Source organism: Rhea americana, unplaced genomic scaffold, assembly GCF_003343005.1.
Source record: "Rhea americana isolate MKP2758 unplaced genomic scaffold, rheAme1 scaffold_1, whole genome shotgun sequence".
Taxonomy (NCBI): domain Eukaryota; kingdom Metazoa; phylum Chordata; class Aves; order Rheiformes; family Rheidae; genus Rhea; species Rhea americana.
In genome coordinates this window covers 4,463,326-4,480,679 of record NW_028185038.1, presented here as the reverse complement: position 1 = coordinate 4,480,679, position 17,354 = coordinate 4,463,326, and the positions used below count along the sequence as shown (strand labels likewise).

At 37.7% G+C, this 17,354-nt stretch overlaps 1 protein-coding gene across 3 annotated transcripts in view; it reads left to right on the top strand.

Annotated features, from left to right (window-relative positions):
* The window catches only part of ABCD2 (ATP binding cassette subfamily D member 2), a 50,850-nt gene that overhangs the window by 11,069 nt on the left and 22,427 nt on the right, over positions 1 to 17,354 (top strand). For 2 of the 3 annotated variants that reach the window (XM_085297855.1, XM_085297842.1), the window contains exons 5-6: positions 1,842 to 1,936; positions 3,541 to 3,686. In XM_085297855.1, coding sequence (XP_085153981.1) covers positions 1,842 to 1,936; positions 3,541 to 3,686 — 241 coding nt within the window. Of the gene's footprint in view, positions 1 to 1,841; positions 1,937 to 3,540; positions 3,687 to 7,872; positions 7,920 to 17,354 lie in introns of all 3 variants that reach the window. The other variant, XM_085297847.1, reaches the window with a different exon arrangement.

Sequence of the window (17,354 nt, the reverse complement as noted above, 5' to 3'; positions counted from 1 at the left end):
ATCTAGGCCACAGGCTCCATGCTTTTTATGACAAGTTCCATTGTAATACTGTTTTTCCTCCTTTCTTTCACTCTTGATACTTCAGAAATCCCTTCAGAATGGAGTTACATGTGGATGAAAGCACAGATGTTCAAAGGCATGCATAAATCTCTATTGTTGAAAAAGAAAAATCTTAGTATTGGGCTTCCAAAAAGGGTTTGTTTTACCACATAGTACTTACTTGCTTTTGAACCATCCAATATAAATTTTTGTCWCTAAGGAATGTCTATGTTGCACCCTACATTTACTGTTGTCAGTAAGTATACTGAGAAAACATGAAAAGTATTACAACATTTTAAACAGATAATAATTCTGCAATATATATTTTGAGTATCTAATAATTCAGAACTTTTAAGTTGAAATATAACTTTATACATCTTGCAGAAATACTGTCAACTGTGTTTCTGATTGCATACAAAAATGCTTTAAAAGCCTACCAAGTGTGCAATCAAACACTCTAATGTTAGGAAATGAGAGTTAAGTTTACTTAATGCTTGTATAATTTACTACTTTTTGATCATAGATTTATTTTAGCTAGAACTTTGCACTGTATCTGCACTTCAAAAACATGAATGAATCTGCTTGAGATAGTGAAGGATAATTTCCTGTGGAAGAGGAACGGAGATACCATTGGATGAAGGCTAAATCCATCACAAATATTCGCTCTTTTGGAGTGACTGGATTGACCCTATTTTGCAAAACTGCCTTGGCCAAATCTGTTTGAATTTTCATAAAGCTGTCAAAAGACACATCCCCAATGATAGGTAGATCTACTAGATGCATATCAAGTGCTTCTGTAGGAGTGTGAAGACAGTAGAGCTTGTTAGTGTTATGAGAAAACTACATTAAAAAATTTTGACTAGCAAAACAGTTTATTTTTCCATAATGTCATGTTGGATATCTCAGGACTGTTTTAGATAAAACTTATTTTAGGGGAAATAAAAAAGACAACTTGGGCTGATACATGGCACAGAAATCCTTGCCCAAATTGTTAYAGCTTTGGCAAAGTTGGAAGCAGTTTAACGAAGATCCTCTGAGTKGAAAATGTAAGATTTCAGCCTTAACTGAAGGAAATGCTCTCAGGTCCGCTTATAATAAGTAMACCCTTTTTTAGTTCTATTTTTCATTGTTCTGGTGGATGTTTTAAAAATTCCAGAAGAATTTACTTACTAGTGCTCGTGAATTTGTTACAGAATAGCCAAATGTTTAGTCAGTGTATTTGTATATTTAACCTTGCACAAAATCTAAATAATAAGTATAGATACTAGAGTGAATCATTTATATATTTTCACAAATACAAAAGACCTTTACAGTTTCTGTGGCTTCAGGAAGAAATTAAGGTAAGCTATTGAACATTTCCTGCTCTGCTGTTGTTGCTGGAGGAGCCTGAACTGGGTCAGAGCTAGTGATAAAAGGAGCTTTCGTTTTCTAATGAAATCTTCAAGAGAAGGGGAACTAGTCTGCCTGTGTCTAAGGCTGTCCTTGATCATTTCTGCTGATGGATATTGACCACCTATTTAAAACAAAATAGAGAGAACACATGTAGGATATGAAAAAAATATGTGCTTCTAGTGCTTTATTTATGATGTATTATATGATGTATTGTATTTATGGTGATATACAGTTTCTTTCTGACTACTTAAGGTCTGTCATCCAGATTTTCCACTAGGGATACCTGGAGCACATAAAAGAATTGTTCAAAATTCACCAATTTATACTTCTCAGTCAGGCACAGAGACTCTCAGATGCGACTGCTTAGTAGAAAGTTCCACTAACTTTACATTTTTTTCTTTTATTTCTAGGGAGAGTTATTGATGTTGATCATGGAATTGTATGTGAAAATGTTCCTATTATTACTCCGAATGGCGATGTGGTGGTTTCCAGACTGAACTTCAAAGTAAGATGATATGCAAGAATCTTCTGATTGTTGCCATCACATTAACATAAACAGGACAGAATACATGTACCTTATGTTAAGTACTTGGAGGAGCATATCGATAAAAGGGGAAGTCCAGAAAGGTAGGCATAGTAGCTCAATAGAGGCAGATATGTGTAGTTTATCCTGCTCAGAGAAAGAGAAGAGAGAATTTCTGGTGCTGTTGCCAGATGAAAAACAACACCTGCAATTTTCAAAGGGGTGTGGGAGTCTGCATCTATCTGTTTTAATTTCAGTTTAACTGGGATGCTTTATTCCTGTAGGTTCCTTTAGAAATCTGAGTTCACAGCAGTAGTGAAAAAACTGAGTCTGCAGTTTGACTTGATTACCACAAGAGCAGTAGTAACTAATAGTTGACAGCATAGTTGACAAGCCCAGCTGTGGAGTCTTAACTCAGTAAAAGCTTGGATTRTTTTCAAAAAGCTCTTACAAATACCACTTGTTACCTGCTTGCAGTTTTAATAAATGACCTGTACTGAATTACTCCCACATATGCCCTGATCTTGTGTTCCACTGCAGACATTCTTATTTTTAGAAATAGATGAAATTATCAGAACRCTAACATGAATATTTATAGCAGGTCCTTTAATTTAGCCAAAACAGACTGTTCCTCATGTCACCTCTATGTATGCATAAGAATTAGTAACCAGGAAGACAGGGTCCTAATTATAGCAAAACTTGCAATGACTTCAGTGTAGGAATGCCAGTTTGTAAAATTACAGCTTTACAGTCAAGCAGACAATGTGATTGTGACATTGTGGTTATAAATAAATATACACTCATATATACACAGATTAATATTCAAATGAATAAAAACCTCATCACACCCAAATTAACACTGCTATTTAAACAGGAAAAGGCATTGTGGTGTAAATTTTTCAAACTGTTTGGTCTTGCTTACATAGCTTATGTTAATGTTACTGATGGGTGCGGTACTGCTCAGTACACTGTTACCCCCTTTAGGCATGATCCACATTAGAATAATTGATACAAACTGAGGTGTATTGATATTGCAATATAATCCGTGGAGTTTATAGGTATATTCAAACATCATAAAAGTTAGTAACTGATTGCCCTTGATGTATTATGATGCCCTAATACTGAAACAAATGCGAGCAAGACTCTGAAGGAATTATCTGTTAATGTGTCAAAAGGATTATTGGAAAGCATTGGAATTAGTTTATATTGTGATGTAAATCTGTGGATCTATGGATGTGTTCTGTCTCTCTGAAAGTAGGGCTCAGTGTTTTTGCAACATGTTAGAAATAAACTAAGCTCAAATCTAAATTCCAAGGCACAAAGCACCTAAAGAGTTTTAAAAAAATTTCCAGTCTAATGATTTGTGTCCTTCCAGAAAACAATATGTCACTCATTTCAGCCCATGTGCTATATTTGAAACCACTGTTTCTAGAACAGCYACTTAAAAGATGTGCAAGTTATTAATAGAATAATATGATAATTTGATGTAAGTTCTTGCATAATTCACTTCAGGATCTTAGACTGCCTTGTGTCATATATACTACATAGTAACATCTTTAATTCTTTTGTTTTCATTATTATTGTAGGTCCAGGAGGGGATGCATCTTTTGATCACTGGGCCCAATGGCTGTGGAAAGAGTTCCCTTTTCAGAATTTTAAGTGGTCTGTGGCCTGTATATGAAGGAGTTCTCTACAAACCCCCTCCACAGCACATGTTTTATATACCACAGAGGTATGTATGTGTTTGCTGGAGTTGATCCTTTTTTTCTGGTTATATGGATTTTGACCCTGCTTCTCTTGTTTTCAAATCAACAATATCTAGAGCCAATTTAGAAGGTGGTAAGTACCACCTSCTGTGTGGAGAGTCTTTAAAAAAGCTTCCTTCTGTTGGTGATGCAAATCTTCAGTCACTGAAAAAGGGGAGCTCACGTATTCTTGTTAGCTCTCCTCATGGCTACTGAGTGCTGGATGATTGTGTCATGGGAACAGACGAGAATCTGGAACAGATTTGAAAAAGACCTAATAGGTCTTAATTCTGATTTCACTTTAAAACCAAAAATTAAGACAAGTGAGAATGTTTTGGTTTCCAAATTTTGAATTGTTCAAAGTAATTTTAAGAACTTCAGCTTTTACAATACAAAATTTGAGTCCAATCCATTTTTAACTGTAAATTGCCCTTTTTATATAATATATRCTCATTTTGCTAAGGAAAACATTGCTTTTTTTAGGCTTCCTTTGTATTCTGACTTGCTGTTGGACCTCAGAACATGGTTTAATGCAATTGAGTCTAGAATATCTCTTAGAGACATCTAACAAAGTTCTTCTGCAGAAGCAAAACAAAACACTRAGAATCTTTGATTATTTTCTGTAGTTCATTTCTTCCCATGGACAAAAGAAAAGTATTTATGGTAGGGTTTGTGGTCTTGCTTAAAAAAAAGAGCTATAAAGCTGAATGGAAAATATTAATGTATAAATAGATCATTCTTGCTGCAGATGAAGGTAAAATAGAAAAATTACATATATTTTTTTCTAWTTTATGTATAATTTACTGTTAGCCAATGTCATAGAAGTTCTACTTGGAGGAAATTTGGAAATTGGAATATATCAGTTAAAAAATGCTAGATTCTACTGGAACATRTTACATTATTTTGGTGCTGTTGCCTAGAAAAGAAATTTGAACTGTGATGTAGACAACCGAAGTAAATTACATGTATATATTTACCTGTACACAGTCTTCCTAACAGAATAACAAAATGGTCATTGGCTCTGAAAGACGGAGAATTAAAACTGACAGATTGATACTTTCTGCTGATGCACAGTTAATCTTGGGGCTAATTACTTCAAGGGATCATTGAGGTCTAATGAAAATGAGGTTAGTGAGAGGCAGGTTACTTGGTATATAGTTCAGCGTAATTYGTGTGTTGAACTGGTGAGGATGAACTCTCCTTATGGACAGTTTACGGTAGAATTGTTCATTTTGGGATCATTTTAGAGTTTCTTATACCTTCTCTATAGCATGTAGAAAAAGAATACTGAACTACATGGCTGACTACTTTGGAAATAATGCCTATGTTTTTATTCAATGTGAGATTTTAAGAAGTTAATTCAAGAATCAGTGGTTTTATTACTAATAACTAAGGATGAGCATCCTCCAGTGTGAGGAAGCAGGACAGAACTGCCAAGACCTGAACCAGAGTTTCAGCGAGAAAATAAGTAATTTTGTTAAACAACAGCAACACTAATAACTGACCACATTACTTGTTTCAAAACAGGGACCCTTGCTGTCCAGCCCTCCTCTTTACCTTGAGCAGTCTAGGAATAGTGCAGAAAACAGCCTTAGGATATTTTTTAGATTTGAGAAGAAAAGATACAAAGAAAAGCAGTCCCTGGTGTTTTTCTCTGCATCTGAACCTAATTTAATTTGCCAGCAAAACTTATAACCTATATTTCCCTGTGCTAGAAAAAACTAAAGAATGAGACAAGATAGCCCTTTGGAAGGAATCATTTCTTTTTAAAAAGTCTTTCCTAGTCTATTTTAACTTTTCGCTCTCCATACCATAGAGATTTTGCCTCTCCTGTCTGAAACAGTAAACAGATGTCCCAATTGCAGGTATGGTTTTGTGGTGTGCATGGAAGTTCACCAGGAAGTAAATGGAGATCATCAGTGCATTTCATCTAGGTCATCAAATAGATTGTATCAATGTTCAGCTACCTCTTGCATAGCTTGGTTTGAAATGGAGACATGGAACTGAAAGGTGAAATATGTATGTGAAGTTTCTTCTTCAGTTGTTATTCTGTGGCTTTGAAATTAGCAAGAGGTTTTAAAAGTAAAGCCAYACATTTCTTGCCAGTGTCTTCATGAAACAAACACTTATGAGCACTTTTGCAAGAACCAGACTGTTCTGAGCAGGTGAGAGGTTGTTATGTGTTTTGCAGTTGAATTCCTAGCTTTTCTCCCTTGTTTGGACCTGCACAAAAGTCTTAAATTYATCAAACTATGCACTTCATATAGAATAGTTAATTTTCACATTGATTTTCCTATCCACAAATCTCAATAACTATGTCTTTGCAGCACCTGTACGAGATTATTGAAAAAGTTATTGTCCTAATTTTGTTCCTGGCTCATCAATGCAAATAGAAATTAAATTTCATATATTTTGAAGTGTCTGTTAAAGTTGGGTGATCAGTTTSAGATACACAGGGCATTTGTTTTTGAAAATATTCAACATTTCACAGCATGTTTTATGTTCAAACCTGGTCAACTTCAGCCATGTTTGTGAATTCTCTGGGAGCATTTCTGGAAGTCTGCTCCTGTCTGTGTCATGTTTTGCACACACAAAAAAGATTATAGCCAGTGATAAGTTGTGAACATTTTGGATTGAGTAAACCAGTTTCTACTCTGTCATTAAATCAAAGGTAAAGACTAGATGTCAAAGGCAACATGCAGTGACATGACCTTTGTGTGGTGAGAGCCTGAACTCTAGGCCATCAGTTTTCTGAGCTCTGGGGTTTCACTGCTTCAGGAAGTTGGAGCAAAGTGTTTTACTCAGTGTTTCTCAAAACAGTATTTCAGAATCCTCATGGGGCAGGACGTTYCTAAAATCGGTTTTATTCTCGGACAGAACAAAAGCATTTCTGGAATTTTTTGTTACAGAAAACCTTGAGTTTTAGCTTCTTTTATCCTTTATACAATCACAACTCTTTCTCAGACCAACATCTAAGGCTGACTTGCCTACARCCCTTCTCACTTATGTCCCCTTTAATCTGTGCAAAAAAAATGACTTATCTTCTCTTCAGGCAGATTTGCCAAGGTGCTAGCTGAGGGGATTGAATCGCATCTGCTGGGTTTTGRTTTTCATAAAAGAGATTCTTCTCTAGCTATTTCCCCCACTTTGYGGTGCTGGGAGAGTTCACTGCAGCATGCCTCTTGTCTTCTTTGGTGCACTTCAAAAATTTCAGTAAGAAACTGAAATTCAGCCAGCATCTTCCGCAACTAAAGCAGYGTAGTGATTGGCCCCTATCAGGTAGCAGACCCTGAAGGTGTCACTCATATACAGTGCATCTGTGATAGCATCGCCCAGGAGAAAGAGTGCAGCTTGGGAGTCATGCTGCTGCCATGTTGTTGCATGGGGTCAGAGCACGAGTGTGTCACGTTGCTGTGTCTTGGCTCTGTGCCTCCATATGAGTTGCTTTTTTGCCCTATGTACTTGCTCTCTGAACATTCTGGTCTGTCAAGCGTTCAAGTGAGGAAGGGCAGGGTCTGGTCCAACCTTGCTTCCAAAAACATCGAGTTTGGTGAGACATGGGAATCATGACCCTGGATTGTGGTCAAGGTCAATGAGAAGGAAGGAGTAGCATCCTTCAGAGGGATGTAGAAGTCCATGAAACAGCTTCTGGAGACCACTGCACAGAGCAGAAAAATAAAGCTTGAAAGAGATTCAGTTTTAAACAGAAGTGGTTCTGTAGTGGTTTGTAAATTGTTCTGAAGTACTGAAATGAAAGCAAACTGCTGCTTGTGTTAGCAAGCAAGATCCCACTGGAGTAATCATTTTGCTTATTAACCTGTTACAAATTGCTTCTTKGTCAGAATTACCTTCTATTTGTTTATTTAGAAATAATTCTAAAACAACAGACTGGAAAAAAGATAGTACCCTGCTTGTCTTTCACTATATATATATGTATTTCAGCATAACTCTAGGGCAATTTAGGGGCCAGACTGAGAGGATTTAGAGGGGACTTCGTCTCCGAAGTGGTAGGACAGTATCACATGGATTCCACCTAGGTCACTCTCTCATATCATGGGATAAGTGACAACTGCAGCATAACAGAGGGCTCTCAGATTAGTGGACGTCTGTCAGGGCAGTGAATTAGGATCACCACGTTGTGTTTAAGCGTATTCATTATGTTTCTATTCTAAGGACACAGAGGGACATCTCTCCATACGTGGACAGTTACACCAGGTCTGGTAAGGGCTTGCTTCTGCATGCCTAGGGCTGAATGTAGTTCTGTGCCAGCTTAGTGGCCATTTGTAAGAAACTCATCTGCATGTGGTCAGTGGTGATCACAGTGACTGCTAAATAACAAAAAGCTCAACAGTAAATAGGAGCTAACTGAAAAAAGTACTATTTTTTTATCTTTGTGATGTTCTAATATTCCTAATAGTCCAAAAATGCATGGGAAATCACATGGCTGTGTTGAGTTCAAAGCTRCACACAGAAGTATAGAATTTAGAAATGTGATTTATTAAAAAGTGCATTATCTCTTTGTATATTACTAATTTCAGCAGCACTGCAAACATTTTGTAATTAGCTCTACTTTAAAACAGGACCTTAAGAATCCCTGTCTTACTGTCTTTTTAGATTGCTTAGCATCATTATACTGCTTTTATTTTTTTCCTCTCTGAAGTAATTGTGATTTCCCTCTCCCCCATATATAGGGCTAAGCCCTGCAGCATTTGTCCTTAATTAGTCTCAATTCTGCTGGATGCAGGTAGGACAAACTAGCCTTCATAGGAGTAGGGAGAGAGAAGCCCAGCGATTCCTGTGAGCATGGCTCTGCCACTGCCTCTGATTGGCCTGTAAAAGAGGAGGATGGGCAGAAGGGAGGAAGGCTCTCTGGCTTCTCTCTAAGCAGCCTGGCATCATAGTGGTGCTAACAGTGGCTTCTTTTCAAGGATGAATCAGTGCTAGGGACTRGTCACATGGGAATGATTGTCACAGTTTAACAAGTTGCCACTACTGGAGCCGCAGTAATTGGTAGAGCGCATGCTCTTATCCCTCCTTTGCAAAGTAGAATGTGTTTGTGTTAACTGCCTCTACATTCCTCTTAATTAACCACTCAAGAAGGTAGCATGAATGAAAACATGTGCATGCTCTAGGAGATAAGGGCTCATGGTTCAAGTCAAAATTCAGAAGCATTATTTGAAATAATAAAAACATTAACAAAAAATGCATAGTGGGTAGCATGAGAACCAATGCTAGATCTACATGCAAGATGAACACAAGATGTATTCTTAGCAGCACTTAGAGATTTAAAGGAACAGTCAGTCCTTTCATAGTGTAGCAGCATTGTGTCTGAAGGTAGCCTGATTTCTCCAGACTGTGCCCAGTTCTTACACTTTTTTTGTCTTAAAACATGGGAGGTCATTCTGTCTCCGTGGAATTAGTAAGCTCTAGCATACAATTCCTCCTACCATTTACTGTCAATTCTTTTTTTCTCTCCAACTCAAAACATCAGCCTTTTCAGCTGTAAGGAAACACAGATTCATGTTGACTTTCATTTACTTATTCTCCCTCATTTGATACAGATGCCAGCTGAAGTTCACACTGAGATGTTTGCAGGTTACCTTGACGACRGTACAGGAATATTCTTTAATGCCTCTGCTCTGTAAAGCATCAGTTCAGTGTATTCAGCATCGGTTATTGATATAAATTATTCATCATATTCTGCTCTCTGTGTCTTACTTGCATTGCAGAATGTACCGTGCAGTTCCTGTTGGCTCCTTAAACTTCTGTCATGACTCTCCAGTCTTCCTAGTGGAGCACATCTCTAAAACATTCATCGGCATTTCCTCTCTTTTTTGAGRACTGAATCACAGGCTACATAGGAGCATGGAGTAGTTCTTAGTCAACTGTAGATCTTTTCCTTGTCAGTTGTTAATGTCTTTTCTCTTCAGYTTTTTTCCAAATGTAAATTGGGCATCTTTGCGAGAGTGATATGTTTCTCCAGTAGTATGTATAGTTTCTCTTTAAACTACACGGTGTTCAGGTAAAAGATCCACTTTCTTAGCTGTCACTATGGCAGTCCARTTCTTTATTCTCTCTGTCTTTCTGTTGCTCATTCAAGTAGAGTTCTAGCATTTCTTTCTTTCAGCATCAGGGTTGTCAGACACTAAAATGGACGTAACCAGAGATGCAGTGGTGTCAAATATTGCCTCTCYTCATCATTTAAGATGTGTATAACTGTGTCTTACTGTTGTCCTATTAATGCTAGGAGAGCATGAAACAAAAGTTTAAATGTTTCTCTAGACTTCTTAAGCTCTGTTACATCTATTCTATTTTTGATGTTTTATCTTGGGTTCTTTTGCAAGACTTCTCCTATCTGATCTTGTTCCTTCTGCATTCTAAAAATATTCTTGGCTACTAAACAAATTTGCACCAACTACTTAGATATATTTTCTCTCCTCAGCACTATTGAGTAATCCAAATGCCTGATGCAATTTGCCACAAGTGGTCTAAGCATATACATCATGTGGATGAAACTAAGCAAGGAGTATTTCAGTTCCATGTCAGTAATATAAGTAATAAAGTAATAAAATAAAAGTGATATTTATTATCTTATTATTATAAACACATAAACTGCTGAAGATTATAGTGTGGTTCCAATATTATCTTAAGCATGGAGGTAGTTAGCAAGGCCGTTGTAATTAAAAGCTGGTTGTTTTCCAGACAATTCTTGATTGCCTAAACAATTTCATCTGCAAAATGGATGTATTCGTTTTCAGATACTCTATGTACATACRTGAAAGTATGCACATGTACAGTATGTGTAAATAGTTCTTCTGTATTAGACTTTCTCATTACTTTATGGTCTATTGACCAGAGAAGTAAAGTAGCCCAAGTGAAGTGCTGTGCTAGGATGCCTTTGTGACTTCTGTTGCCTTAGCTCACCAAAGCTCAGATACCTCTATACAGTGTTTAAAGGTACACATCCTAATTTTTCTCGTCAGCTCACAGTGCTGTGTCTTTGACTGTAATCTCTTTCGTGGGGGTCAGTGTGGGTGAAACTGTACTCTTACTACACATGGCAACACCAACACTTGCGATGTTTGTTGCCTGTCAGCATTTTGCTGATAGTACACGTAGTATATTTTGCTGATAGTGGGGTTGACTTGTTCCTTTAGTGCTCCACTATTAGTTCAAGTGATGCCTTACAGATATTGGGTCTATCTATGATACTTATTGTCATCAAGTTTATGGCACTCCTTTTATATATGTTTATTTTCAAAGTTCACCACTTATCAGACAGATGAATAAAAGGCCTGTGGTAGATAGCCCTTAACGTGAAATCTAACARTGTACTTAGTCACACTTATTCACATAGTCACACTATTTTGAGATGGCTTTGCTGTGAGGGATTGGCTGCTGCTTCAGTTTTTTGTGTTTTTTTGTTTTCTTTTTTTTTGATTAATATGAATGAAATGAAGTCAAGTTAACAGGTTGTCTGCTGTTTATAAAAAAGGAGGCACTGCATCTGTGAGGACTGTTAGGGTATCCTCTTACCTAGGGCACAGCCTTTCCCATTTCATTTTAATGGGACTCATGCAGAAATGCTTGCATTTCTCCATCCCAATTAAAGGGAGTTTCATCTTTCTTTACCTAGACCAGAAAAGTTCTTGTCCTGTTGCCACAGAGGCTGAGGCTTTGCCTGCCAGGATCACTGGGAGACTCTCTGATTCTACTGAAGACTCGCTGACAGCCRTAAAGTGTGCAGTATTTTAATTTGTTGTATGTGGTGACCGAACATAGAGGTATCAGTAATCACAGTACCACTTGTGAATAAGATTCACCTAGGCTAATAGCCAGAAATGGAAAATGGCTTTATGGATTAACTGTTACTCCCTCTCAAGCCACCCAAGGTGCCTTCCTTACTGCCCAGACACAATCTGCTAATTAAAGCACAGCTTACAAATCTTTTCTGTTATCTAGGCAAAGAGTTGCAGAAATCCCAGACTGGAGGCCTTAGTCAGCATGCTGCATAGGGGTTTAGATTTAAAATGTATTTATTTTAAAGGCTGCAGCTAAACTGATGTTTGTAGAGGACTTTGGCATGCTCTAGGGTTTTGGTCCCTCAGTTCATTCTGACAGAGAGCCTGATTGGAGAAAACTGTGGCCCTAGGAGAATTCTACACTGTAGAAAACTGCAGTGTGGGTGAGGAATTGAGAGATGTTGATACATGCTCAACTTYGATCTCCATATGGAGACAGAACACAGCCAGCATGAATATCTGGACTTGGGAACTTAAGAACACTCTCAGGTCTGTCTCTCAGTCAGGGCTTAGTCTCTATTTCCTCACAAATTGGAAGCTTTGAATTAGGAAAAAAAAAAAAAAAAAGGAGTTCAAGCAGATGAGGAAAAGTATGTTGTTATTTTGTGTTTTATTTGAGGCTCATGCAAATAATGGATTTAGCAGAGTAGATTGTAGCCATGCTGAGTGTGTTCTGTTCAGTCCTCATCTGGATTGTCCCTGCTTCAGATCCTTAAAACCTATCATGAGCTGAAACAACTTACCAGGTTGCATCATATGATGAGACCATATGTTCTGAAGGAGACCAGCTGGGATATCTATACCTTAGATTGTATCTGCTAAGRAGGCAGAAACTTGGGAACTGGTTACTGGACTTGCTATTTTATTTTGCAAGTATCGGTGATACTTACAGCTAGGGCTTTTATTTGCTGAGCCATCAGAATTCTGATTCAGCTCTTTCTTGGGTCAGCACTAAATAATGATGTTAGTGTTGGCTAGTGTATCATACCAGTCTTAGAGGACAATCGTCTATATCACAAAGCCAATGCYGCACTTGGTACAAATGACAAATTTGAATCAGCAGGGATGTCCAGGCTTGATTTGGTACAGAGATATGATTATTATCTTGTATCTAGTGGTAAATCTCTCCAGCTGAAGCAGGTTCTGTTATTATTGCCTTTGTGTAGACAAATAGAGAGACTTCATTCTCCAGACTCATRGAAATGTCTCATTTAAAACACAGTATGATCACTTAACTCTGAATGCAGGCCAACTTCCTTTTTTTTGTGATTTATAAAAGAACTTGAATCTCAACGTTTACATGATTAAGATCTATGTAGCAACTCGTGATGTTCTTACCAAGTGACAGATAGGCAGAGGTAAAATGTAAAGTGCTTCATGGCTTATTAAATACCATGATGTGTATGCAACTCAAAGGTGAAATCCATTCTTGTAATCAAAGTAACATCCCCTCTATTTTGAGTCTTGCTTCAGTAGTAAGAAGCACATAAATCTGATTTTGGCCCCTACAAAAGATTATTGTCACTATTATACAGAGCTTTTAATTATGTTCTTTTGAAATATTTTCCTTGGTGTTACAGAGATACTAAATTTGTGTCTGTCATGAAGCCCAGTCACAGGAATGTTTCCACTGGGATCTCTGGCAATTATCTGCTGTGTTTAACAACGTATGTTGGACACCGTGTTCTTGTTAGCATATGAGCTTGCAGTGCTTCCACCCTCTACCTACTTCTTTTGATAGGGTTTTCACAGAAGCACAGAATGGGTAAGGTTGGAAGGGACCTCTTTTGCGTATCAAAAGTCCGCATTCAGCACCAATAATTACACCTTGCTGCCTTACCAGTCATCCATGTAGAGGCCAGACTATCTATAGAACTTCATTTAAAAGCTGGAAAAACTTTACATAGATCTACAAAAGAAGTGGAAAAAACATTTTAAAGTACATTGTCAGGTAAAGCTTAACAAACATTTTATAAATTCATATGAAGAAAGTAAATAGGTTGCAAGAAAAGAGTGTCTGGCTAATATTTATGGGATCTATCTGGCAAAGCAACTGAGAATGTACTTAAACTATGCTAAGTTCATTTTGCTGAGACAAAGAGCTCACTTGCCTTTAAAATTTAGTAATGACAGCAGTGCCAAGGGGCAAAAATTAATCTACAGCTTAACTAAGCTCACTTTATTACTTGTCAGTGATAGGGATAAACTTACATGTTGGAAGATAACCTGGTTGTTGCATTTACGTGGCCTGCTTTCTGCACAAAAGTGTTATTACTGTGCCCAGCTTGGGCTGTTACCTCCAGTTTAATTCTGGACATTGCAACTCTTCAACAAAAGATCTTTGACAGAAGAACAAAATCGACAATGGTTAATATTTCAATATTATTTTACCTAGGAACATGGAAAAGCATGCTTTAAATGCCTTAGTTGTATCAAATTATGAGAAGCAACTTGACACTATAACTCTGAGAAACACTGAGAAATACAAACTACACAACCTGCCTAATATAAAAAGCTTGATATGAAAAGACTGAAGGGTCGTTGTTAGYTGGAGATGGGGAACAGCTGAAAGCTCTAACGACTATACCATCTTCCACCAGAATAAGGTGTTTCCCTTCCTTCCTATTTCTATTTGCAAATGAAAACTCTCATTAGTGTCCTGTGCTTTTAAATACCCACAGAGTAGACATGGCCAAGACCTCCCTCTTGAGCAGAAGGTGGTACTGCGCCCTGTGCACTGTAGACCCTGCCTTTTTGCCTAGCCTTGTGTCCTGGGCTTCAGAACTGGGTCTCAGTTCCAAGGTTAGCTGAGCTGCCAACCAGCCTCTTTGTGGACTGTTCAGTTGGACACCTTTCCAAAGGTCTGGTCCCATGTTTGCCTGCAGGCTGAGGATCTCTTCTCCAATTCATTCTGGTTTCCAARGTAGTTGTAAGTTTAATTCAGCACAGATTCTGTGCTTTTTCTTGGGGACAATGCAGTAGTAATCACTTGTAACTACCTGCTTTCCACAGAGAAGAATATTAGTTATTTTTGTGTAAAAATCTTCAACTCTCACTAAATAATCAACTCATACACCAAAGGCAGGGTTTGGCTACATTAAGGCAGCTAAAGGTTTGTCATCTTTATACAAGCTTTTTAATCAGTGAACTAGCAACCTCCAGAGAGTGAGTCACTGTTAAAATGCCTTGGTGCAAGGTTTTATTATTGAACCCAGTAAGAAAGGCACTGAGACTCTGTAAGGCATTGATTGCAAAATCTTTTRTTAGAGATAACATGAGAAGGTAAAAGAAGATAGCATAGATAGTCTTATGTCCCTTCTGACCCTGGGAACCCTGAGTGGTGCAGCATCRGATGGACCTCTAGTCATGGCACATCATGCTATGCAGATTCTATCCATGCTGAGGTTCATTGTCATTATGGTCTTCAGGGTTCTTACAGGATTTTCTTAAAAGAAGATAAAATTTCTGTTGGCAAGCAAAAGGATGTTTGCATGAGAACATACTTCACTATAAGATAAAGACAAGGATACACAGATGGTGTAGCTGCCAGTGCCAAATGGGAGTTCCCTGCAGACTCTGCCTTACATTTAGTGGGCTAAGTTTATCCTGTGGCTGAGTGATTTGTGCAGCACTGCACAGCACCATATAGCACGGCACACTACTCAGGCCAACTGCTATATGGATCAGTAACTCCTCAATAGTCTTCTGGTTCAGACAGTTACAGCTGTGTCCTAGGACAAATGTTTAAGACACACRAGACCTTCTGGAGGTGCCAGTTGACTGGAAAACTGTTGCCTACAAAGAGAGCCTAGAATGACTAACTTGGACTTGGATGAATAACTTTTAGGCAAGATGAATCTCTTCAAATAATGCCAAGTATTCCCCAGAGGACTGGATTATCCATTCTTTGTTCTAGACTTGTTATGTTGTGGTCCTGTGGGAGCATGAAGTCCTTCCCTGTGGCAGATGGGTTTCTTTCTTCAGTTCTTTGTTTGTACACTAGCCTACCTTAGATGGGAGCTTTTCTTTCCCAAGAGGGAAGGCTTCTCCAGACTTGTTTATTTGCCTAGAGATTTGCATTAATTACACTCCACTAATTTTTTCTTTCTACTAGAGATCACTACAGCTCCCTTGTGGCCAGTTCAGGTACAAGCAACGCTTACAAAATGGCTGGAATGGTTTTTGAACGTCCCTGTACCCATAGTACATGGCRTGTCTCAGCCATAAATAATTTGGGATCTTTCTTAAAGAAGGAAACTGACTTGCCCAATGTGTTACAGTGCTGTGATAAAAATCATAAAGACCTCTTAGGCTGGGGTTTGCCTGGTGTGAATTGGCAGGCAAGAATTTATCCAAAGCAACTTACCATTCTTTTAAAATTTATTGATCTTCATAATCATCTACACAGATGGTCTATCATCAGGAATGCCAAAGGTAAGAAAAGGCTAGGCCTGCAAAAACTGGATGCTTAAGAGAAAGGGAGTATTTTTCCTTCATTTATCTGGTTGGCTGATTTGATCTGTTGCAGAAGTTATAATTTTTTAAGATTGCATTAGCTTCTTGTATTTTGTGGAAGTTGTTAGAGTTTTGTTTTCAGTTATACACGTGTTCTTTGTGTTCTGTCTGTACCTAACACAAGATACGAACAGATTGAACAAAAAGATAATTCTGTGAATTGTTTGCCTTAACTTTCATGGCAGCTGACCAGTTCTAGGTATATTGTAAGTGATCTTAGTAATGGTGAATAGGTAAATTGTGAGATGAGATGATATTTGAGCATAAATAACACTTTTAATCAAAGCCTTCTTTTACTTTTCTGGTTATTATTTCCTTTTAGAGAGATGTGCGTAGCTTCTTTGCAGAGAAAGCCACAGAGTGATTAGTATGATTCTTTTTTTCAGCCTTTGATATCAGATTCTGATTATATACATTGAGAATTAAGTCTTATACTGTGCACTTAATTTCCTGTAAACTATGTTAATRGCTATAATGAAATGGCTGATGACATTCCACTCTGGTAACTGATCTATCTGAAATATTTAGAGGATGTTCATGGCTAGTTGTGTATGAGTTGAGAGGAAAGTTCAGTACAGGGTATTTTAAGCAGAGATCAATTATTTATGTCTCTAGAAGGGTTCCTGAAACTTGAGCTGACCCTAAAATCCCTTCAACTAGATACAGCACAATAAACTGAAGATACTGCTTTTTGAATATTTGCTAAATATTATATTATTTATTGTCTCTATTTTAATTCTTTAGTGTTACCACATTATTCTGTGTGAGAGAAAATAGTGGATGCAGCACAGCTGTGCAAGAACCTAATTCACATTCATTCAGGGTGTTTTATCTTCTCAGAGTTGTAGTGGTGGTGCTGTCTACTTTTTTGTTGTATATTTAATTAGTGTCATCAAAGAACTATTAGGAACCTATATGACTTTACTTAATGGAGGTTGGCATTTCTTGATCACCACTGATCAAGCTTTGCCTCCTTGAAACCCTTGGGGTTTTTACTTTTGACTTAAATCAAGAGCATGGCAAAGAACCAAAGTTTTGCTGAGGTGGTTCCAGCTTAGGTGTTAGAGCACCTAAAAACTAGGATCTTGGCACCAGCAAGGTGATCGGAAGATYTGATAATAAGTAGGTAGATTCCCTAGATAGTCAGGGAGAGATTTAGGGCTTCTGGAAAATTGTTCAAAAAACTTACGTGGTAGATACAGGGTGCCACCTAGAGTTGCCCATAGGAAAATCTAAATACAAATATATGTCTGAACTCCTGCCTCTTACTGAAGTTTAGGTGCCAAACTGAGTGCTAAATGTTGAATGTCTTTATCTATAACAAGCACTCTCCTGAGA